Source organism: Lutjanus erythropterus, chromosome 8 (genome assembly GCF_056507025.1).
Source record: "Lutjanus erythropterus isolate fLutEry1 chromosome 8, fLutEry1.hap2, whole genome shotgun sequence".
NCBI lineage: Eukaryota > Metazoa > Chordata > Actinopteri > Lutjaniformes > Lutjanidae > Lutjanus > Lutjanus erythropterus.
In genome coordinates this window covers 34,728,351-34,752,341 of record NC_139324.1, presented here as the reverse complement: position 1 = coordinate 34,752,341, position 23,991 = coordinate 34,728,351, and the positions used below count along the sequence as shown (strand labels likewise).

General features: G+C 39.5%; 1 protein-coding gene across 4 annotated transcripts in view; it reads right to left on the bottom strand.

The window, feature by feature from the left end:
- Positions 1-23,991, bottom strand: part of epha3 (eph receptor A3) — a 150,133-nt gene that overhangs the window by 15,729 nt on the left and 110,413 nt on the right. For all 4 annotated transcript variants that reach the window (XM_084725379.1, XM_084725377.1, XM_084725378.1 and 1 more), the window contains exons 11-15: positions 17,712-17,897; positions 12,453-12,514; positions 8,514-8,723; positions 4,917-5,066; positions 3,651-3,844 (exon numbers count right to left, since the gene is read on the bottom strand). In XM_084725379.1, coding sequence (XP_084581505.1) covers positions 3,651-3,844; positions 4,917-5,066; positions 8,514-8,723; positions 12,453-12,514; positions 17,712-17,897 — 802 coding nt within the window. The remainder of the gene's footprint in view (positions 1-3,650; positions 3,845-4,916; positions 5,067-8,513; positions 8,724-12,452; positions 12,515-17,711; positions 17,898-23,991) is intronic.

Genomic DNA, 23,991 nt, shown 5'->3' with positions numbered 1-23,991 from the left:
TACTTTATGTTGTTTACAAGATTCATTATAACAATCTATGTCAGCTCAATTCATGTGAATTATTATGGTTAAAATATCCTCTGCTCCTGGTGGTCTTTCAACTGTTAAACCAAACTCCATTCTAAAAGTGAGTGCTTTATCGTAGGGCCATATTTTATCACAGTAAAAACTTCAGTTACATCCTCATCGGTTCAATCTACCAGCACAATCAGTACACGTCATTTACTCAGTCAATAAATCATTAACTAACCTGTGATGAAGTGCTGAACGCTACACGTATTGACTGGCCCAGCACTACAGTGGTCATTTTTACCAGGTGAAAGTGACTTAGCAGAATAGATGGGGAGACATAAACAAAACATTCAAAACTGTTGTGTTTATGTTTGAATTATTTCTTAGTTAGCCCGGGATACAACAGAGCTACTCCATCTTTTAGTTAAAGTTAAGTTAAATATATTTTTTTCATTTATTTGAGAAAGTGGCCCTCAAAATCTTTTTAAGAGTCAGAAGTGAGCCTTCACCAGACAAGTGTGACGGATGCAGTTCAGACCACTTAGTAGACTAGACAAGACCTTCAAAAAGTCTTCTGTTTATGTGTGAGTTATTTCAAAAGTGGAGTCGGCTTCTGCGCCCAAGGCAATGCCTTGTATGAATCTAGTATCCCCGTCCAGTTTGTGTACTTTTTTCTTGCCTTACACATTCTAACATTGTTGATTTACTCAACTGGAAGGAATGTCCTACAAGCTGCCTTTTTATATCCGTATATTTTTGCATTTTACATCTGCATCCTTTAGTAGCCTAAACTGGTTTCCTTTCACTAATGGAAACCTTTTTTTTTCCCATTTCCTTTCCCAGTCCCAACCTTACCCTACAGGCCAAGATCCACACCAGCATAGACCTCCATCTGCGGCCACGGCCCCGGCTCCAGTCCCAGTTACTCTCTCCCCAGCCCTTCACCAGGGAACGGGTTAGCTCTTATTTCCAGCCCTGCCTAACTACTGAAAATTAACCAAAGACCCCTTATTCTCCAGACGGAGGTTGTTTGAATTACAGAGAGGACTAATGTAATAGATTTGATTTGTTGTTGCAGGTTCACAGAGGCTTGTCATTATTCATTCTTCCTTGTATCGCTCGGGGAAAACGTTTATTATGTAAAAAGCCCAAATCAACTACATCTGTAGTGGCGCATTACTGATGATCGACATGTATTTAGAGGAAATGCTAGTTTCACTCTGGCACTTAAGTCACAGCAAACAAAGAAACACATTTTAACCTGTGATCTCATATGTTCTGGACACCCTATAAAGCCAATCAGAGAGACAGTGGCCTCTAACCCTGACTGGGCTTCTATTGGCCCATAATTAGTCTCTGACAGCCAACCTTGGCCTACTGACCCCGGTCCCTCTCCATCCACATGCGGGGACAGTAAACTCTGACCAGGTCCCACCCCTGAAGCCTCCAGATGCTCCACTCTGGTCCCAGGCGTTGGTCTGGGCTTTGTGGAGGCAGGGGCGGGGGGGGCGCTCCATTAGCCAGCCAGGGCAGCCCTGAGACAAACGAGGTGTGTGGAGCTGAGTGCAGCTGCTCCCGCTGTGCAACCGCCACGACACACACACACACACGCAGATACACGCATGCACGCACAGTTCTCATAAATCACCGCAGCCGCCTCTGTCGGCCAGCCTGTGCTCGCCCGGTGTTAAAAGCCAATCAGGGAAATTACATGCAAACTCCAAGGGACCTATTTTCACTTTCTTAAGAAATCATTAGTCAATGTTATGAGCTTTGACGTCTCCATAATACCACGGCCGTCTGCCGCAGACCCCAGCGCTTGTCCCCCCCTCCCAGCCTAGAACTGACAACTGTACATGGGCTGCCCTGGTTCCCCCATGGCCCCCTGGGAGAAAATGGTGGCCCCAACAAAGAAGCAAAGCACAAGAGTGGGTGAAAACGAGCAAAAGAACAAGAGCAATATGACATTAGACTGCATGGGAAAGAGAGAGAGATAAAAAAAATAATAATTGAAATTGTTTTAGGTAAATATAGGGGGAGGATGTGATAAATTGAGCTAATTTTCATCAAACACCCTGCAAACACAGGAAGCAGGAAGGCAATATTTATGTCGAGCTCCTGTCGTGCCTGGTTCCAAAAACAAACAGGAGTGCACCAAGGGAGAGAGACATTAAAACCTAATAAAAAAAACCCTCCCTTTTTCCCCCCAACTGTGTCTCTTCGCCTTTTTATTGTCCATTACTTTAATAATGGTGAATTATTCTTCATTCATGGACAATAAAACTGCAACTGCCATTACTTTCCAACACTGCAAAAAATCATTCAAGAATTTTGTAAAATCAACTAATATTTTAATAAAAACTTTAATGTAACATAATTATTCAGGTTAATTAAACTTAAAACGTCTGGTATGTATTTTCAGATGATTTCAGTACTTACAAACACGAGTTTATCTAACTTGAACTCCTTTGACTTGAAATGATGCCCTGAATGAAAGTACTGCAGAGTTCAGCAACTCATTAAATTAAGTTTCTAAAAAAAACAAACAAACATGATCAACATATTAGCAGACCTCCCAGCATGCATTGTTTGAGAGTTAAAACTTTCCAGAGATGCTTCTTTTTATACTTTAAAGGAAACATATATGATGAATGAGTGTTGCGTGTCTCTAATATTGCGCGAACACCGTGGTTCGGTCAGTAATTTTGGAGATACTGAATATTTAATTTAGACCGACTTCAGGGGGTCTAAACCATGCGATAGTTCAGGAAAATGTGTGTAAGCTGCAAAAACTCGCAGAGAATGTCTCGGCCAGCGGTAAAGAGGGAAATATTCTGAGAAAGTTTGACAGGTGGATCTCTGAGGTTCCCTCATCTTGGAATAACGACCCAGCAATTTCGTTTTTTACTTCCTATCCCATCTATGTTGTTGTTCTGGCCAAGCACATACACAGCTGAAGACCGTAAGGGGTTGATGGTGTGTGTTGCACTTTGGGAATTTATGTGAAATATTTAAGGATTTCAATACTGATAACCTACTAGAACAACATTTTGGATCAAAATGCTGTCTGTTTTGCAGTCAGAGTTGTTGATCTGAATCAGATCTTAATCTGTTAAGCTTATTGAGCGTGTTTTCTCAAGTACATCTGAATTAATATCAAGTTTATTAGAGCAGTGCCTTGACTTGTCCTTTCAAATTCAGTCAACTTAAAATTTCAAGGCAGACCTTCCTTTTTAAAGTAAAAACACATTTATTTTTTACAGTGAATGCCTTGTGATCACAGAAAAGGGAGCGCTGACCTGCACTAACCCATAATGCCGTGCGTGGAAGGTATAATGGGAACTACTTCCAGGGTTGGACAGCCTGGAGCCAGGTGTCTGTTAGTCAGATACACGGGAACTAAAGCAGGAGAAAAATTCAGCTCGGGAAACAATGGCTACATCCTTGGCTTTGATTGTCAGACACGTTGCACACATGCAACCAGCTCGAGTCGAGACCGGCGCATGAAGGCATATCGCTTTTGCCTCCTTGCACCACCTGCGGGCTATGACTGTTTTCTTTGTGTGGGCCGTTTTCCGTGTGGGCTCGGCAAACTCACAGCACGAAGACAAATAAAACGTGCAGTATGCTTCTGATACCTGGATGTGGTGTTGGCCGTGATTTTGAGGCTACCGGGGTTGCGGATGAGTTTGTCCAGGATGCTGACGATCTGTTCAAACTTGGGCCGGTTGTTCCTCTCTTTCTGCCAGCAGTCCAACATCAGCTGGTAGAGGGTGGCGGGGCAGTCCATGGGCGGGGGGAGGCGGTAACCCTCATCTACAGCCTTTATTACCTAGATGTGGGAGAAGATTTGAGAAATGTCAGATGAGATATGTTCAGCATCAAAACTACATCTAATATGCTGTAGTAGTTACTATTTTTTTAGTTACTGCCTTCTCCTGCTCTAACCTTATAGGTTGGGTTTCATTTGTGTTTTTCACAGCATGCTGCAGGACAGTAGTTAAAAATACAGCCTAACACACACTGGCACATTTACAGGGATGCTGACCAATATGCATTGTCCTTGAGAATAAATAAATATGTAAATAAGCATCCTTCAGGAAATGTTCAGTATATCATTATGACCATATTGAAATTATTTCTGAATGAATAAAATACACCAAGCACTTTTTAGACAAAAACTCTAGTGCACCCTCTGGACAGGGTCATTAGGCTGAAGCAACAAAAGTTTCTCACTGTCTCTGTCTTGACATTTTGAAGTTTTAAAAGCATCCAACACTGCTTCTCAGACAGCAGTCCAAACACTGTTTTCTGTCTAGATCAGAGGTCTCAAACTGCTGGCTCAGGGGCAATTTCCAGACCACCACTGCCACTCCCTCCAGCCCGCGACATGATGCCCAAAACCTTATCTGGCCTGCAACATTATTTTGTTTTATCTCATCCAACAATGCTCAGCTGGTCATTTTTATCTGGATATTAAAGACCAGATAAGACCAGATTCTGAAGTTACAGAGGAGTTGCTATTAATTGAATTTATATTGAATGTAACGAAAATATGTTTGTAAGGAAAATAAAATAAAAAATCAGAAATATTGTGTTTTATTGTGGTACTTGAATGCTGAAGTCTCCTTTTAGATGACAACAAACTAGCAGTGGCCATTTTTCATGTCTGAGACTGCTGGTCAAGACTGTCAAACTGCCCAATGGCGTCATATTCCGTTCTTTCCCTCCTACGTGCCATAATTCCCCTCGCACAAACTGAACATGAAGTAAACATTTCACCTCATTCAGTCGGAGGTACTGGCGCCTTAACTTACAAAGCTGGCAGCACCGCCGCAGTGGTTGGTGCGCCACACAGACGCCCCTGCTGAAGGAAGTTGACATGGCGACATGGCAATACTCACATCCTGATTGGACATCTCCCAGTATGGCCGTTCCCCGTATGACATCACTTCCCAGAGCACAATGCCATAACTCCAAGCATCACTGGCTGAAGTAAACTTCCTGTAGGCGATAGCCTCTGGGGCCGTCCACCGGATGGGGATCTTACCTCCCTGAGACGCAGAGAGAAAGAGAAAGATCAGCCAGTCAGTCAGTCAGTCAGTCAGTCAGTCAGTCAGCACAGCACTGTTACACACAACAGTTCGCAGTGTTTACCTTCATTAAATCACCTGAAATTAATGCCAGGCTGCTGCAGTATAACCATACAGACCATTACGCACATGTGACCGGTCAGTTATAACTTCATATTCAGATTTTTTTATGAACAAGTGTATGGGCACATCTCTTTTCCGACTTTTTTTTTATCCATAAACACATCACAGAACAAATGTTGTTGTGTAACATTAATTGCTAAACTACGAGACCATGTATGAAGTGAGATACAGTAGAATTACTTTTATATTTCTTTTTTTTTTTAACTCATTATTACCAGATGGAAAATCATAGTCATCTGTCTTTGGGTATAAATTTGTGGTGATGTGTTGTGATGCTCTGATTCATCCACCTTGCAGTTTCAAATGCGTCTGCACAATCTCAAACTTTGACCATTTTGGCCCTTACATTTACAATGTGTTAATTTCCATTTGATGGCATAAATATTGTATTACATCAACAGATTTCCGTCACATAGAACGGCCTTTCTGTCCTGAAATGTTCAGACAATTTATAAGCTGTTCTGCAACCCTTTAACCCCAGCGGGCTCTGTGGCTTGGACCGAACATGGTGATCTCAACATCAGTTCCAAAACTGTAACAGTTATCTGAAATATTATTGTTATGTGGTGTGGGAGACCCACAGTGAAACTTTCAACAGAGATTTTCGATGTGACATTGAATAATTTGCCCTGTCACACTGACAAGTATAAACATATAAGATACTGATTTTTTTTTTTCCAAAAAAAAATTGGATTTGAAAGTAGTCATATAAAGTGACACTGAACCTTGTTGTAACAAAAAATAATGGTCACATGGAAAGAAGAAATAACATTAATAAAACCATAATACATAGCTTCCTGCTTAACTTCTCACTCTAGTATCTGCTGCATTTGTCATTCCAGCTGAGAAGCAGGACAAATGAAGAAAATGGGGCTGAGGAAAGGAGGCCGATGGCAGCCAAAGCTAACAGAGACATCTGCCAAGTCGCTCAGCTCTCGCCTGGCGCTGTGCAGTCACACACACACACACACACACACACACACACACACACACACACTGCCCTTTAAGAAACACACTCTGACTGCCTGATCTGTAGAGAAACACTGGGGTATGTAAGACACAAAAAGGCACACAATCACCCACACGGCTACACAAATGAAGGCAGGTACAAGAGGAAACACACAATGCAAAAAGAAACATACACACTGGTCTTACACTCATCCACCTGCTCCATGTGTGAATCCTGCACACACACACTGCTATACTATAGATTTTGCTTAAAAGAGGCTTGAGAGGTTAAAAAAGAGAAAAGTTCCAGCGAGGGATGGAGATCTGACAGCATGTGTGGAGCCTTGTTAGTTACTGTAACAAGGCAGAGTTTATTATTCTGTCTTATTTTTTGGATTATGTATTTCTGGGAGAAAGGCAAACGGCACACTGACTGTTTATTTGACAAGCAATTCTCAGCCAGCAAATTATACTGTGTTTAAAGGGGCTGCACGCACGGTCTAGACCACAGGATCCTACGATGAAAATGACCACACACACGCACACACACTCTCACACATGCTGCAAAAAGTACCGATAAATGCTTGAAGAGTGGCGTGCCTGTTGTGACAAGCACTTCAAAAAGTGAAACAAGTAAAACACAGTGATTTTTTTTTTTTTTTTTTTGGTCTTTTTAGAACAAATCTCCTTGAACTGACAACTGCTTATTTACAAGATGTTCACACTTGTTTCTTGAAGACAAAACTGTCTCACCTATTGGAGGCAACTAACTTTGAGGTTTTTATTCTCAAGGTTTCTCTTAAGATGTTAATTTTTTCTTGACGGAGCATCATACTGGAGGGTGATGTGAGAAATATTATCAGATAATGTCCAACACTAAGGATTGGATGCACTAACAAGGACTCATTTTTAAACCCCATTGAATCATAGTTTAACTTTAAATTAAGTTGCACAGAACGTTTAAACTTGCTTACAATTAAGTAAGATTAAACCTCTCTTTAAATCTTTAATTTTTACTCTAAGCCTGGATTAAAATTAGTTTGATTGCATCAAAACTTTATACTCCAATTTTAAATGTCATCCAGTATTAACTTCAAATTTACAGGTGGATGTTTAACTTTTAAAATAGCAGCCTTTTTGAAATAGACTGACCAAAATAATCAAGTCTGCTGTCCAAAGTTAAGGGACAGACTCAAGCCAATAAAGTTTTATGATGCTTCTTCTTTCTTTCACTCCCAGTCGCTTCTGTCTCTTTTACCTTAGTGTAATGTTGTTCAGTTTCTGATCTTCTATTATTTGGCCACATTGTTCCATTAATCCTCAAAGGAGGAGAAATTACAGCTTCGTTGCTGAGCCATCATGAGTAGGCTAACTAACTTTTAACCACCAAGCAGCAACATAATGTTTTGTTAACTTTCTAGCTAGTTGGCAAACAGTGTAGCATTTTGTTATATTTTGTTGTCTTATTAGCTAGTCAGCCAGCAATGTAATGTTTTGTTAACTTTTTTTAGCAGGTTAGCAAATAACATTACCATTTTGTTAGCAGAGACATGGCAAGAAAATGCAAAAATATGGTTTCTCTATGTCTCCTTGGCTTCCAAAAGTGAGAAATGCTGGCATTGAAAGTAGGAGCTTATTTTCTCTTATTTCCTTACAGGACATTTGTGCATTTGTTCACCAAATTGTGTAGAGCCTATAAATCTACTTTTGGGATAAAACCTAAGCAATGATGTGAATGTTGGAGTATTGGATGGGTCAACAATGCATTTGACCACACACTTGCACGCACACAAGTTCTTATCGATGTAATACATCCCCTCAGGACACACTGTTCTTGGAGTGGTCTTCTCCATGACCTCCTCGGTTTGCCATTTCTGTACTGTGATCCAGGGAGGCAAAGCTCTGTGGATTTATGTCGGTCTTATCACAACTCTCTTTTTATTTATGTGTTCTCCTCCCTTACAATGCTTGGTGAATGGAAGATGGATGCAGCGTGTGTGTCTGTTTTCTGAGATTACAACGTGTGTGTGTGTGTGTGTGTGTGTGTGTGTGAGCGAGAGAAAGAGCAGGAGAGGATGAAGGTGCATAAAATCAGTACACCTAAAAACAAGACCATTAATAATTGCTGTTTGTTATTTTCTGATAATCCTTGCTGAGAGAAAATAGAATTATTCTGATTAAACAAGAGAACAGGAGATGCTAGTTGCAGGGCTATAGTAAAGGAAAACAATAAGTAACACACTCCCCTAAAAAATGGCGTGCCCCAGGACAGCGCTCAGCATATTTATTCATGCTGTCGTTTATGTCCTTAATTGTGTTTTTTTCGTTCCAGCTCACCCTGGTGGTGTAAGCGGCCTCCGGGTCATCCTCCAGGACTCGGGACAGGCCGAAGTCTGACACTTTACACACCAGGTTGCTGTTGACCAGGATGTTTCGAGCTGCCAGGTCGCGGTGAACGTAGCCCATGTCTGACAGGTACTTCATGCCCGAGGCGATGCCGCGCAGCATGCCAACCAACTGGATGCCTGTAAACTGGGCATCGTGTTTCTAAAACAAAGAAAGAAAGGAAGAAAGAAAAGTCCAGGGGTAAACTGTTAATGCCACAAGTTTAATATATATTACATAGAACACAAAGGGACTCTGACCTTTCTGTCTATTTGCATAAAATGAAACCTTTCTGCATTAGTATCCACAGCATTTTCATTAACCTTTAAAAACCACCTTTGACATTCTGTACCTCATCTTCAGCTCAACTGTGAAATATCAAAGGCAGAGATGCACTAATGTATGGAAATTAGGATCAAACTAATACATAACTGAAATGGTCTTTCTTTTTCAATCCATCCAGGTTTTGTTATCAGCGTCTCATATGTTGCTGTTTATTGCGTATTTATTGCATGATGACCAGTGTGATGGTCAATCGGAGCCCTTTGTCTTGAGTTGACTGAGCTGATTTCTGTGACATTTTGGTTAGACTCTTCACAAGTATCCCTTAATATCTATTTTAATCTAATTTTCAGTTCAGTCTAAATATAGCTGTCTAAGCCTACTCCTCTCTGAAAAGTAGGGCTGATATCAGCACTCAATACCTTTAAGGTATCAACCAAAATAACTCAGTGGCAAGTAGCACTGAAACATTTCCAGACAAACGATAACCTGCATATGATCCTTTTTGTACCCATATCTAGAAAAACAAAAAAAACTATTTGTAAAGTGCTTGCAGCTAATCATCACAAGAATTCTTCAATTTAATGCAACACATAAATGTCTCACTACCACAGCAGCTACAAGACTCTGTGGTGGTGAAGTCGACTGTGGTGTATTTGACAGAGTTGGCAGTTCAGCGTGTTGACAAGCCACCAAAACCTTGGTTAAGGTAAGGAAATATTTTGATTTTGGGGAGGTTTAGGAAATAAAAGCACTTTGGTTAAGCTAAGGAAGTATCATGATTTGTGGTAGTGTGTGAGCACTTTGGTTAGGGTAAAGGAAAGAACGTGATTTTGGATAGGTTTAGGCAATAAAAGAACTTTGCTTAGGGTTGGGGAAAGAATGCGAGATCCCACATAAACAATCAAAAATCTGGCTATCACTCACACACCTAATGTCTGATAAAAATATTAATGCGGAAAGAATATTTCAGGAATACTTCCCTTCACATGATGGGCATCGAATGAAGTTTACCCTTGATATTGGTATCACTTTAAGGGTACAGTTCAACTGATTTTTTTTTTATTTTTAAGGGAAGCAATGAAAATAAATGGTGTTCAAACTATTTGGGCTCTGATCTTCATGAGGTCAAAATTTCATGGAAATGTTACTCAAATAAGAACAAAGAAAATCTGTTTTTAGTACAATAATCTCAGCTGGGTTTTATAGCAAACAAATAAATGTTTGCAGAGTGGTTAGATGCAGCATTCAGACAGAGACTGGACCAAATCTAAACACAAAACACATTTTTTTCTGTTTGCATTGGCAAGCGGTGTGATTACACAGCTTTAACACCTGCAAGTGTTTATGAGCGAGCCCATACGTCTGTCTATCTATCTATCTATCTATCTATCTATCTATCTATCTATCTATCTATGGTCATTTTTGCTCAGGGTTTGCACAGGGCTTCAAAGCACGCAAGTGACTAGTTTGTGTCCACTTGCATTTCCATCCATTGCTCCTCACGTGCGCTCATTTGCTCTGTTTTTGTCAAAGGTCACGTCATTTGCGAGATGACTGTAAGCTGAGTGTATTTTCCTTTGAAAACCAACTGGGCCCACCTCACCTCCCATTTCGTCTGGAGCAATTTGTGGCCAGAACCACCTGGCTTAGTCACCTCAAAGCTTTGTTGATTCAGAACGCAGACATGCTCTTATACGACATTGCACAAGCTACGCATTTGCATGTGTGTGAGTGTGTGTGTATGTGTGTGTGTGTGTGTGTGTGTGTGTGTGTGTGTGTGTGTGTGTGTGTGTGTGCATTTGCACATATGACACTTTCTCAATGATGAAGTGCAGGCCTCTGGGAAAATGTCAGGAAACAACAGCTACTCCTCCTGCATGTGTCTGGACACTGTGCAGACACATGTGGAAAAGGGCTAAAACAGGCATCAGTACACATGCTTTCATGCCAGTGTTGTGGCTTGGCTGTTGTGCTTTGGCTAATTTCAGTGAGGCAGGTCAATTCCGCCTTAAGAGACAGAGGCATGGCAAGAATCAAATTCACTCCTGGCCAGACGAGCAGTGGGGATACAGTTCATAAAACCTTGTCATTTGATAAGCCCTGTGAGGCGAGTTCAGCTGAGACAGTCAGAACTGTTAAAATCAACCAGGTACAATATGTACAGGAATCTATAGAGCCGTGGACTGATCGCTGTAACCTGTGAGAACTGACACTCGTTTCTAGAAAATTCTATTATAAAAGTTTTTAATCAAAAAAAGACTGAATAATTGATTTTTTGCTGTGTGAAGCTGACATCCGGTGTTATTTTTTAATTTACAAGTGTTTCATGCAATAGCTGTTATTTGATAGCTTCCAGAAAGAAAGATTTAATCTGTTCAAAGACAGTCTGACAGCAGGAGACAGCATTTAAACTTGTTAAATCTATAGATTCATCAGCATATCTATTTTATTCCCACTCTGATACTATCTCTTGGTTCTGTCCTGGACTTTTGTAGCAAATAGTTGCACTTTGCAGAGTTTTTAACACATATCTGAACCAAATGTCAAATGCAAAATCAAAGATTTATCATTAGTGACCTGATGCATGATCAGACTGTGTTGTACATGTGCAAGACATTTTTTTCCCGCCACATTAAAGTGTGATGATGTATGTTCCTTAATCCTCAACTAGTCATCAAGTGTGTGTTCCTCAATCTGCCTCAGGGCAACTCTGTCTCCTAGAAATCACATTTGTATATTACTGTACTTTGTATTAAAATAAATATTTTCATAATTACATGGTGGTGACAACCCAATTCCTGCCTGGATTACATTCAATGTCTCTCTGAAACAGCACATTTATATTAGATGCTGGATTTGCAGTATTAATGGAGAAGAAGGTGGGTGTACAAAGTGCAGGACTTTACTGTTTTTTTTGGTTAAAGTTAGGCAATATTGTGATTTTGGGTAGGTTTAGGTTATAAAAGCACTTTAGTTCGGGTAAAGACCATTTACAAAAAGAACTATAACTGTGAATGTATTGTTTTAAAAATTGTTCAAACTCAACCACAACTATAAAGATGCGGTCCAGACTCCACCATCCACTCGAGTTAATAACTATTTTTAAAGTGATTTTGAAACAATATATTTAGATTTATAGTCCTTGGTGAGGGCAGCCCAGGCAGAAAATATCATGCTTTTTTTTTTTTGGTAGGTTTCTGCAATAAAAGCACTTTGGATAAGTTAAGGAAATATTGTGATTTTGGTTAAGTTTATGCAACAATAGCAATTTGGTTAAGCTAAGAAAATACCATGGTTCTGGGTAGGTTTAAGAAACAAAAGTATGTGGTTAAGTTAAAGAAATGTCACGATTTTGATTAAGTTTCAGCAATAAAAAAGACTTTGGTTAGGGTTAGGGAAAGACCATTTTTGGTTACATATTAATGAATAACTCTCATGTCTCATGCTGACTTTTGAATTATGCTGTAGTCAGTATGACTGGAGAGCGCAGCAGTTTTTAAACTGGGCTCCGGGGACCAACAGGAGTCCTTGAGTGGGTTGAAAAAGTCCCCAGCAAAAAGCATTCTAGACTGCAATGCGTGTGTGTCCGTCCGTGTTATTACTCACTCTGAGGAAACTGTCCAGGGATCCGTTCTCCATGTACTCCGTGACAATCATGACGGGTTTACCTGCGACAGAGGAGGAGGTCACATCATATCAGCGAGAACAATGACTCCTGTTTTGCTGTGCGACAGAACCGCCAGCCAAACAACACGACACTCACAGCCCCAACATCATATCGATTTCAGATTTACCGTGTGAAACTGGTCATATAGGGAGTGAACAGGGAGGCCTGTAAATTGACTTAAAGCCAACGTTCATGAGCCCTGATAGGGACCAGCTTGAACTCACTCTGTCGCGCACACACACACACACACACACACACACACTCAGCACAATGAAACCATCCTAGTCATAGTTTAAGGGTCCCAGCAGGTCAGCTGTCAAAGCGTGACATCTTTATTTCTGTTGAAGATCTGGCTGTAAATCCACGCTGCCTGCTATCATCTGTGCCTGATCAGACTATACGGCCGACACCAGGTTTATTGCAGGAGGGAAAAAAAAAAAAAAAAAAAAAAAAGATCTCTTTAAGAAACCTTTAAATCAGCCATTATTAAATGAACAGCACGGGTGTCAGGACTTGTTTGTGTCGCAGATGGCTTTGTTCTCCCCGCTCCACTCTTGACTTACCACCAGCCGTATGCTTCTTCTCCATTTTATTCTGATTAATGTGCCCTCCTCCCTCCTCCCCCTGCCCTCTTTCATTCCCGACCTACCTTTTCTCTATCATCCTTGCCTCTCTCTTTCCCCCATCACCCCCCTCATCCTTCCCTTTTCCTTCCATCCCTCTTGCATGTATTAATGTGAACCCTCCCCACATCTGGCGAGACAGACTTTTTTTTTTGGTTGCAGGAATCACACGGGCTGAGTGGAGAGGGTGATGGAATCGGCCGTTAAAAGAAACGACTCCATTACTCTCACTGGAAAAAAAATAAACTTTCCATTAATAATGATGGAAGTTGGCTGACTCGGTGTCTTTAATTAAATCAAAGCAGAATTGAGCGGAGCGTATTGGATTTCAAATCAGAACGTCCATATGAGTCAATCAGACTCATATTTGGCACAACAAACATCTTAAAGGGATAGTTCGGATTATTTGATTGGTGGGTTCATATGAGGTACTTATCAATAGTCGGTGTATTACCTGCAGTAGATATCAGCTGGCACAACCCCAGTTTGGGACGTATAGTGGAGTACTATGCAACTGCTGTGAACAGGGGGTGGCAACAATTTTGGCCAATTTAAATAAGGTCTAATTAAAGACAAAATCAATATCAATTTAAGCATACGTTACATTTAGAAAATTTTCATCCCCTTACCTTGCCATCAGACAACTTTTCCAGATGGCAAACTGCTGTTACAAAAGCAAACATCACTTTTGCTAAACCAACCAAACTCCATGGCCAAAATCAGTATTTTTACCTTGCAGAACATGTGAGCTGTTGGTCTACCGCTGCCCTGATCATTTAGCTTGTTCGTGACCTCCGCATTTTAAAAGGATGGCTCGGATTAACCAAAGTCGCATGACATCACAAACAAACTAACAGGTAAAGGCAGCGGTAGATCAGAAATTCTCGTACTCTGTGAGTGAAAATGACTAATTTTTCCCATGGAGTTTGGTGGGTTTGGAAAGAGTGATATTTAGCTCATATAAGTAAAAAACTGATGCTGATTTCTTTTAGGTGGAGCTTTTTTATTAGCTAAAATCAGTGGTGTAAAATAACCAAGTACATTTACTCAAGTACCGTACTTAAATACAACTTTTTGAGGTATTTGTACTTTGCTTGAATATTTCCATTTTATGCCACTTTCTACTTCTACATCACTAAATCTCAAAGGGAAATATTACACTTTTTACTCTGCTAAATGTGTTTGACAACTTTAGTTGCTAGTTACTTTACACATGTAGATTACAAATACAAAATAAAAAACAACAAATTAACGATGATCTATATTATGGACTAAACTACCCAGCAGTATATGAAGTAGATTAAGTAGATTACATGCATTACTATTTATAATCTGGTGATATAAATTATTCTTAAATGGGTCATTCTGCATAATTAGTATTTCACTTAAGTACTTAAAGTTTATTTTGATGCTAATACTTCTGTGCTTCTACTTACGTGAAATTCTGAATGCAGGACTTTTATTTTGAAGTGAGTATTTTTACACTGTGGCAGCACATCTTTTACTGAAGTGTATTTTTTTCTACAGTCTATTTCAGTTAAGTAATACACTGATTATTAATATACAGCCCCGTGTCAGATTATCCAAACTGTTCCTTTAAAGTGAAAGAGCCAATAGAAGGTGTGCTTGAAACAATATGACTTCCAGTTTGTGAAGAATACATACCCCAGTTTCTTAATTTTCCCCCAGATGTGAGGTTTTCATTATGACATATATACTTTTCTGCTTTATTTTGTCACTGTAAGAAAAGAGATTTAACTCTCCCAACATAGTTCACTGTCAAATATACAGTAGAGGCAACACTTTCTCTTCCAGTAACAGTAAAAAATACAGATACAGTTAAACACCCTCCACCCACCCCCATCTCTAAAAGACTGTGATGGATCGCTCCGTTTACCAGCGGACGGCTTTTATAGTCTCAGACAGGAACACACACACCCGGTCCTCCCTCCTGTCCTCCGCCCTCTTCCCTTCCCTCTTTCTCTCTATTCTCAACATTGGCAGCAAAGATAAAGCCCCCCAAGCCCCATTCGCTCTGTGAACACAAGTGTGCATGTGTATGTGAGTGTGTGTGTGTGGGTGTGAGAGAAAAGAGCACATGCATGTGTGTGTGTGTGTGTGTGTGTGTGTGTGTGTGTGTGTGTGTGTGTGTGTGTGTGTGTGTGTGTGTGTGTGTGTGTGTGCAAATATGCAGCCTGTGGATCAGCCAAAAGCAGCAGCAAGGTAAATGGGGTGTGAAAGTCTCAGGATTATTAAGAATTAACAGGAGCAGCTTAATAAATCACCCTACAGCGGTGTGTGTGTGTGTGTGTGTGTGTGTGTGTGTGTGTGTGTGTGTGTGTGTGTGTGTGTGTGTGTTGGTCTGCGTGTGTGTGTGCAGGGTAGGTGTGTCTGAGAGCATATCAAATGGACCTCCTAAAACTATGGCCTGCACTCTTGCTGCTCCAGCTCACGCACGTGTTCAGGGTATCTCTCCAAAAAGTCAAGTATATATACACACACACACACACACACACACACACACACACAATCACGCACACAAAACACACACATACGATACTGAATATTGGGCTTCCCCTATTAGTCTAAAAGCAGCAAATGAAACCACAGTCTTGTGTTATTGCAGCATTTCTCACTGGCTGGACATTAATAGGAAGAGTGGTGTAAGATGTATTAGACAAACAGTCTCAATGATGAGGGATTACACACACACACACACACACACACACACACACACATAAAAAAAAAAACTGCTGTGTTCATGGCTGAATAAGAGCCAGGAACAAAACTGAATTTATGAGTGAATGTGTTTTCCTAACAAAATTTTTCTGCGTTATCGTTACTTTTTGCATCTTTCACAAAAGAAGCTCTTTATTATTTATTAACAAAAGTTCATTTTTTGTTTGCTATTTTGCTTTGTTTGCTTTTTAATTTATATAATTTAACAATCCATGTAGACTCTCTTTGCACTGTCCTTTTTTTTTTTTTTGTAATTTTCTAATAATAACTATGTGCATTGGACTCTTTTTACACATTTCACACCCTTTACTTTATTAATATATATTCTCTCTTGCACCATCTGCACTGTTTTACACTTTTTTCTTTTATTTTTTACAACTCTATACACTTTAGTCTACACTTACTATGTTCATTGACGGATCTGTTCTCACATCAGCACTAGTATTACTACATCCATTATCTTTATTCTTTGTTATTGTACTGTACTGTATTATTGTATTGCCTGGTTCTTTGTTGTGCCTTAATTTATTGTTTCTCTCCTTTCCTCTCATACCTCTGCTGCTGTAAGACTGAAATTTTCCCACAGGGATAAATAAAGAGCTATCTACCTACATAATTCATTCCAAACAAAATCCCATTATTTGCTATTTTTGCTATTAGAAAACTTTCTAACTGAATTCACAGAATTCTCCAAGAAAAAATGTGATGACTTAAAAAAAAAAAAAAAAAAAAAAATCACAGCATGTACTTCAGTGTTATTCATGCATTTTTTTCAAAAAATCCCACAATGCAATGTTTGGCAGAATTATTCCTGCGTCCAGCGTAGGTTTTTCTGAAATATCCATTTGCAGTTTCTGTCCCCACTGGGATATTTTTTCAGCAGTCATCTGACATGTCTGCAAAAACTATAACTGCACAGAGAAAGCAAGAGAAACGGAAAATAAGGTCCGTTAATTAATCAACACAATATGGTTTGAATTCGATTCCTTATTTGGCTGTACTGTTTTTCATTAGTAACTCACTGAACTCATTCGAATTAAAATTTAAGAGTCACGGAGCAATTAAAGCTTTAAGATTAGCGGAGAGAGAAATGGAAGAGACAAAATAAGTGGGGCCAAAAATTGAGGACAGTAAAGTGAGAGAAGTTCTCCATGTATTTTATTCTATTCTTTAGAATAACCATACTGGCAGAAGTACTTAACAAGCCCGGTGCCGCAGGGAGAGATAGAGGCCAGGCCCATTTCTCAGCGACAAAGTTCAGACTCATTATTTCCCTTTTTCTGCAGTCATTCCTTTTTAAAGAGGCCTTCTGTGTGCTAATGATAGTCTTATAAAGAGGCCCAGAGGGGAGCGAGTCAGAGATATGGATTTATGGATTTATGCCCGCTTTGGACACAGGCTTTGATCAGAGCACATTGATCTGCAGAGATTTACACCACGGCAACTCAATAAAACTCCTGCGCTCTTTCACAGAAGTGGCGGCCACTTTAGAGCCATTTGTCAAAGACAATTGCAAATCCGGAATCGGTAAAAAGACTCTCTGGTGAGGCCGGATCTGTGATGGAATGTGAATGCAAATCATATCTCTGTTCTCTCTTACTCTGTACGACTCTATTTTATTCAACTGTATTCTGCTCTTGTACTTGAACTTAATTTTTTAAGCATAATTGCCAGGTGTCTCCCAAAATTTGTATTCCATTTTACTTTATCTGAAGTCATAATAATAATGAATAACTAAGGATATTTCATTTTAATAGAATAACACTTAAATCACATAGATAGCCTTAATTGCACAGGAATAAACGAGTAAAAATAAAAGTAAATTAATGTACTTACTGCGTGTCACCACCCCCTCCAGCCTGATGATGTTGGGGTGGTCAAACTGTCCCATGATTGACGCCTCAGCGAGGAAGTCCCGCCTCTGCTTGTCTGTGTATCCTCCTTTGAGAGTCTTGATGGCCACACAGATCTCCTTCTTGCTGGGCAGCTTCAGGCGACCGCTGCACACCTCGCCAAACTCGCCTAAAGATAAAGAGGACGCAACGAAAACAAAATGAAGTCCTGCTTTCTTTTTTTTTTAGATCTGAAACATATGTGTCAAATATGATTTCAGTTCTCTGACTACTTACTATGATCAGAAACACTGCAAGACAATCTTTTGAAAACAGTCAAGCCAAAAGTAAAAACAGAAGGTCTGACCCTAGGTTAGCTAGTGCAGCTCCAGGTGGGCGGATTGATCATCAAAGTATTGATGCTGATTGGAAGTCTTTATTTGAGTATTGACAAAATGTAAAAAACTCTGAGATGATTTACTTTTCTTCCCAAAATCGTGAAAAGAATAATAAGTTAATAATTTAGTATTTGCTTTGCAACCATTTAATTTACAAATCATGACAAATCAGGTTAACTGCTTCCATAGTTCATACGTAAACTCAAATATTCCAGTTTATCTAAAGGAGAAAAGACAAAAATCTCAACAAAGGATTATAAGTTGGCAACACGTTTGTTTTTACAGTGAAGAAACCGATCCATACTATTATTGGAAATCCTTGATATTACTTCATATTGGACCGAAACCAACTTTTGTGTTATCACCAACCCCAAGTGAAGCTAACTGCACAGGGATCTAACTTCAGGGTTACTTAGTGGGGAACTGAACAAGCTGCCTCGTCTAAAAACAGTATTTTAATACTGAGCAGACAAAGAGAAGTCATCTGTTTTTTAAAGGATGTTTGAAGTCACTTAACCCCTGGATGGCTGGGTCAATTTCACCACTGGGAGCGTTGCTAACAAGCTTAGCATGAGGTAGAGGAAGTGCTGTGTGTGCAGTTTTTTGCGCACTGAAATAGAAAAAGCGGATCAACTGTTGTTTGAGGTGTCAAGATATGACTTGAACAGATGCAACGACCACTTAGAGCCAAAGATGACGCTGCAGATCAAAGAGGATCTTGATGATTACTCTGTCATTACTTAACTCCCATTAATCAGGAAATGTATTTATTGATTTTGGAGAGAAATCACAGCTAATTACGTGTCATGACCACTAATTACGGTAATGACCACGTGCAGTAATAAACTTTGAAACCGATCCACCCCGAATCCACATTCCAAATAACGAGTCCGCGCCGAACAGACAGCCGAGTGACCTTTCAAGTCCCGAGTATTAAAACCCGGCGTGACTCAACGTTCACTCTGGGAGAGATCAATTAGCATTCCTCGCTGGTGAGGGGATGTGCGTGTTTACCTCAGCCCATGTGTGCCCATGCCTGTGCGTGTGTGTGTGTGTGGATGTGTGTGTTTCACTGGGTGCTGTTAGCTTTGCAGGCAGGCTGGCCACTTCAAAGGCAACCAGCCATGTTACAGCTGGTGACAGAGATTCAGCTGCACTGGAGAAGATGAGCAGAACATACACAGTATATGGGTCGCACTTTATTTTACAGTGGATCACATCAGACAAGCTAGAAATAATGTTTTTTTAATATGTTACTAGACTCTTAAATTCATCTTAGATTCATTTCTGACTTGCTTGTACGTTATGAAGCACACAGATCCCTCAGGTCATCTGGAACAGGTTTACTCAAAACCAAGCAAGGTGAAGCAGCCTTTAGTTTCCATGCTCTCCACCTGTAGAACAAACTTCCTGAATACCTGAGGTCGGCTGAAACTGTCAGCTTATTTAAGTCAGGGCTTTAAAACATTACTGTTTACTGCGGCTTTCCAATGACGTTGATTTCACTTTTGTTTTTATCTTTTTTAAATGCAATTTCTGTTACATTTTAACTATTTATTGGCTTGTTTTGTAGCTTTTGTTTTTATGATCTGAAATTGCCTTGAGTCTGAATGCTGCTATATAAACAAACTTGCCTTACCTTATTAGACTTTCTTAGAGGGTAACAAGTTGTGTATTACCACAGTGAAATCACAGATCTAAATTATGTCGTAGTAATGTAGCATAATGGGATTATTTGTGTTTTATGCACTTTTGCATAACAGTGGGAAATACTACACTTTAGTTTCCAGTACAGTTCTGCTGTATTGTGTCTCTAATTACCCTCTAAGAACGTCTAATAAGAGCCTAACAGTGGGAAATTATACAAAATTACCCCTTTTATAAAGTCTTATAAAAGTGGAAAATGATACCTTTAATTTACAGTACAGTTCTGGTGTCACTAATTACCCTCTAAGAAAGTTTAATATGCATCTAAAACTGGGAAACAATACAGTTTAGTTCACAGTTCAGTTATGTCGTAATGTGTCGGTAATTAGCCTCTAAGAAAGGATATTGTTGCCTAAACCTAACCAAACTGCGAATGAAAACTGAAAACCATAATCAAAAACTATGGAAACTATGGAAAATTATGGTACAAATACAGTAATTATCATATATCTAGCAGCACTGGCATGAATCCAAAATCCAGCTGAAAAATCTGATTGGTTTTTTGTGAAGGGAGCCAAAGTGATTATAAGAAGAGATATATGTCATCCCTGCACTTCATAGAGGTCAGCGAGGTAAAGAAATGTGACATCAAGTCTCTACTCTAAGTCTGCTGTTAAACAAGTAAACGTGAAGTGAACACCAGAGGTGGCCATTAAACCTTAAACCATGATGTAAACATTTCGGTCCGTCAGCTTGAATGCAACGTACCACCCATCTGTGTGATTTTTATGAAACCATGTAAGGACTCTGGACAGTACACAACATACCTCTTCTTTCTCCACCCCTGCCTCAATCCCCATCTGTCTTCATTAAACATGTTAACGCGACTTTGATCCCCTTGCCAATCGGTGATTGTGTGTTAAAAGACAGAACACATGCTCCGCTCTGCTTACATGGGTCAGGCTTTAACATCAAAGTGGGATACCTAGAGCAGGAAAGGAGCGAGCGTCCCTAATCAAGCCTTATTAGACCGGGATCTTCTTTCTCAAGAGTGACCACATTAAAAAGGTGCCTCGGCCTGGCTCGTCCCGTCCGCCGCCGAGGGGCCGGAGGAACGGAGCGGACCGGGAGGGAACAGGCATGCGTTTGGTATTTAGACAGGTTGTAATTATCCTGGCTTAAGTTCTTCCAGACCCCACCGCTTCAAGTCCAAGGTTTGACCCGTGCTCCCTGATGCAGAGCTGCTATAGGGGATGACTGTACTGGACTGAGAGAGATCTGCACATGTCTTTGCTCTGACATCACCTCGCATGAGCACACTAAATATGAAAATGCATTGATGAGTTACAAAAACATGGTTGCACTTTATTTTACAGAACACTTATAAGATGTAACTTTGTATCAAATTAGACAAAAATGTTATTAAACCCTTATTAAAGTTGTATTTTCCACTGTTAAACCTAATCTTTCCTGCAGCACCAATCTTATAATCCCTCTATGCCACTAGCATCTATAACTCAGTGTTTTTTTTCACTGAGGGTTTCTTTCTTCTTGCAGTTCCCAGGCTTTTCTGTTTATGTTTTAAATAAGTTGCCTATACTCTAAGATAGATCTACTGTATTGGCAACTAAAACTTGATCTTCTTGGTATTTTGATCACGGCAAAACTATTATTTCATTAGCACTCGCATGTAACAACAACACGGCATATCCCAAAAGTCTTAGCAATTAGTGTCGAAGCCTCAGAGGAGCTGTAGTTCCTGACTGGAAACAAAAATAATCATCCTTTTGTCTTTGTTGAAATGAAATAGTTTCATATGAAAAAAAAAAGGTGTGATTCTAAAGCCAAGCGAAGCATTGAACTATCCGAAGAGAGTTTGTCCCGAGAGGCTGCAATCATCTAACATCTAAAGTTTGTTGTTGTAGCGTGGGAATGAGGCAATTATTTATTACTGAGTAAGATGTAATATTTACCTCCTGAACGTGATTTCACAGTTGATTTCCAGCGCAGATAAAAATAGACTTATTGCACGATGTGATGTTGAACTTCGTGTACTATAAGTATGGAGACGCACTAAAATAAATATACTTTGTCTCAGCTGTGCCCTGTGCGCATTAAAAATGTATAGTATTCTGTAGTGCAGGCCTCTGCAGTGTGAACTGAGCTGTGTGTGAGGGTACTGGGGTTCAACTGATATTGGTTTTTAGAAGGATGATACAGATAGCGGTGTTGTGCTTTATACCACCAAAACAATATGTCTCCTAATATTTTCCATTAGCTGTTATTTTGTATTATGTTTATATATACTAGCAACATTTCATTAAAGCAGACCTGGGTGAAATGCAGGTCTGATACGACCCCTTCAAAGGTTTCATGTGGCCATCATGGAAATACCAAGATTAAAACTACAGCAAAGACAGCTGTTATCATGCCTTTATTTTGAAAGGGGTCAGTGCTGTGTCCATTGGTAATGATAATGAATTCTATCTTTTATTTTACACTGTAACTTTTATCACTCAGCGTTGTACATCCTATATTATTCCAAGAGGGTGACCAACAGTATGTGTGCCGTGTACAGAACGCTTCTTCTTCTCTCTGGCCATAATTAGGACCTTATTTCATTTGGCCCACGGCAGTTTGATCAATGTCTCATGTGGACCCCGATGAAAAATAATTGCCCATCCCTGCATTAAAGGCACAATATGTAAGTTCTGCTGCTCTCTCATGAGAAAACAATAACACAAGATGTAGTTTGATGACATCGTGAAGTAGACGTAGTAGTAGTACTAGAAGTAGTAGTACTAGAAGTATTTGAAGTAATGCAATGTTTTGAATGAGTTTTATTCAGCTTTCCGCTTTAGTCATGGCAGTCCACTTTTTTATAGATTGTTACAACTTTATTATTATAATTGTGCCTCGTTTCCTTAACCTGCTATTCTTATGTCAGTAAAAGCATTCCAGTTAGGTTTCTCTCTGTACTGTACGTGTGACGTCACAGTGTCCACGCCTTTTCTAGATTCTTCCTCTGCAGTTGAGTCAGAAAAAAGGTAAATCTAATACAAAACAAAACTATATTTTGTGATCAAATAATGTGTAATTTTAGATATGGTCCACCTGAATTGGTTAAATTGTGCTGTTCAAGTCTTTGTAAACTAACAAACAACAACAATGTTAAATAGGGTTAACATTAGCAATTGTTACATTTAACAAACTTAAATAACACACTGACTGAATACTTTTCCTGAAACCACAATATTAGGTTGTTAAGGAGCAATATTTTCTTCATGTTTATGTTGCACTGATGCAAACTGTTGAATTGAAAGCAATCAGATTCTTACACACATCTGAAATAAAGCATTGCATTAACTTATTTGTATTATTAATTGAAGTATTTTTTAAGTAGGCATAATAATTCTCTTTGTTCTGTGTGACTCAGACAGAAATCATTTCACTTCTGTCCTCGCTCTCTTTGTTCCAGGAAGTTATAACACATAGCGGCTAGTAGGAAATGCACCAATACATTGAATATATTACAGATTTTTCTGGGTTTGAACATTGTTGGAAACATTTGGATGAATGTTTTTAGACATTTTAATGCAGAAATCTTACACATTATAGCTTTAAATGCATATGTAATTATATTTGCATTAGTTTATATATACACACATCCCTCTAATTGGTTCTGCAGATTTGAAGAGGTTAATGATGTACCGTCAAAATGTCACTTTAGAAACAAACTGGTATTGGTACTTAAAGGTATCAACCAAAGTAACCCAGTACCATATAGTATAGCAACTTCTCCAGTCAAATGATACCTGCAGTCAATCCTTTTTGTACCCAAAAGTAGCAAAAATGACTATTTGTATAGTTTTGCTTGCAGACAACCACTGCAAATGTGTTTCTCTTTAATGCAACATGTGATTGGCCCACAACTGCAGCTACAGCTACCAGCTCCATACAGCCCCTGGTGCTGAAATCCAGTGCAGTGTATTTGATGGAGTTGGCAGTTCAGCAAAATGAAAGGAAAGGTATAGAATGAAGTACTCTATTGGAGTATTGGTACTTGTGTCGTAAATTTTTAAACGACACCCAGCCCTAGATATGAGATTCCCACAGAGAACCAGTGTAGTATTGATAGATTCTATAATAAACGAAAAATGAACACAAATACTACCACTGACTTTTTGCATTTGATTTCTAATAAAAAAGTCAATATCTACCCAAGTGTCATTGTAGCAC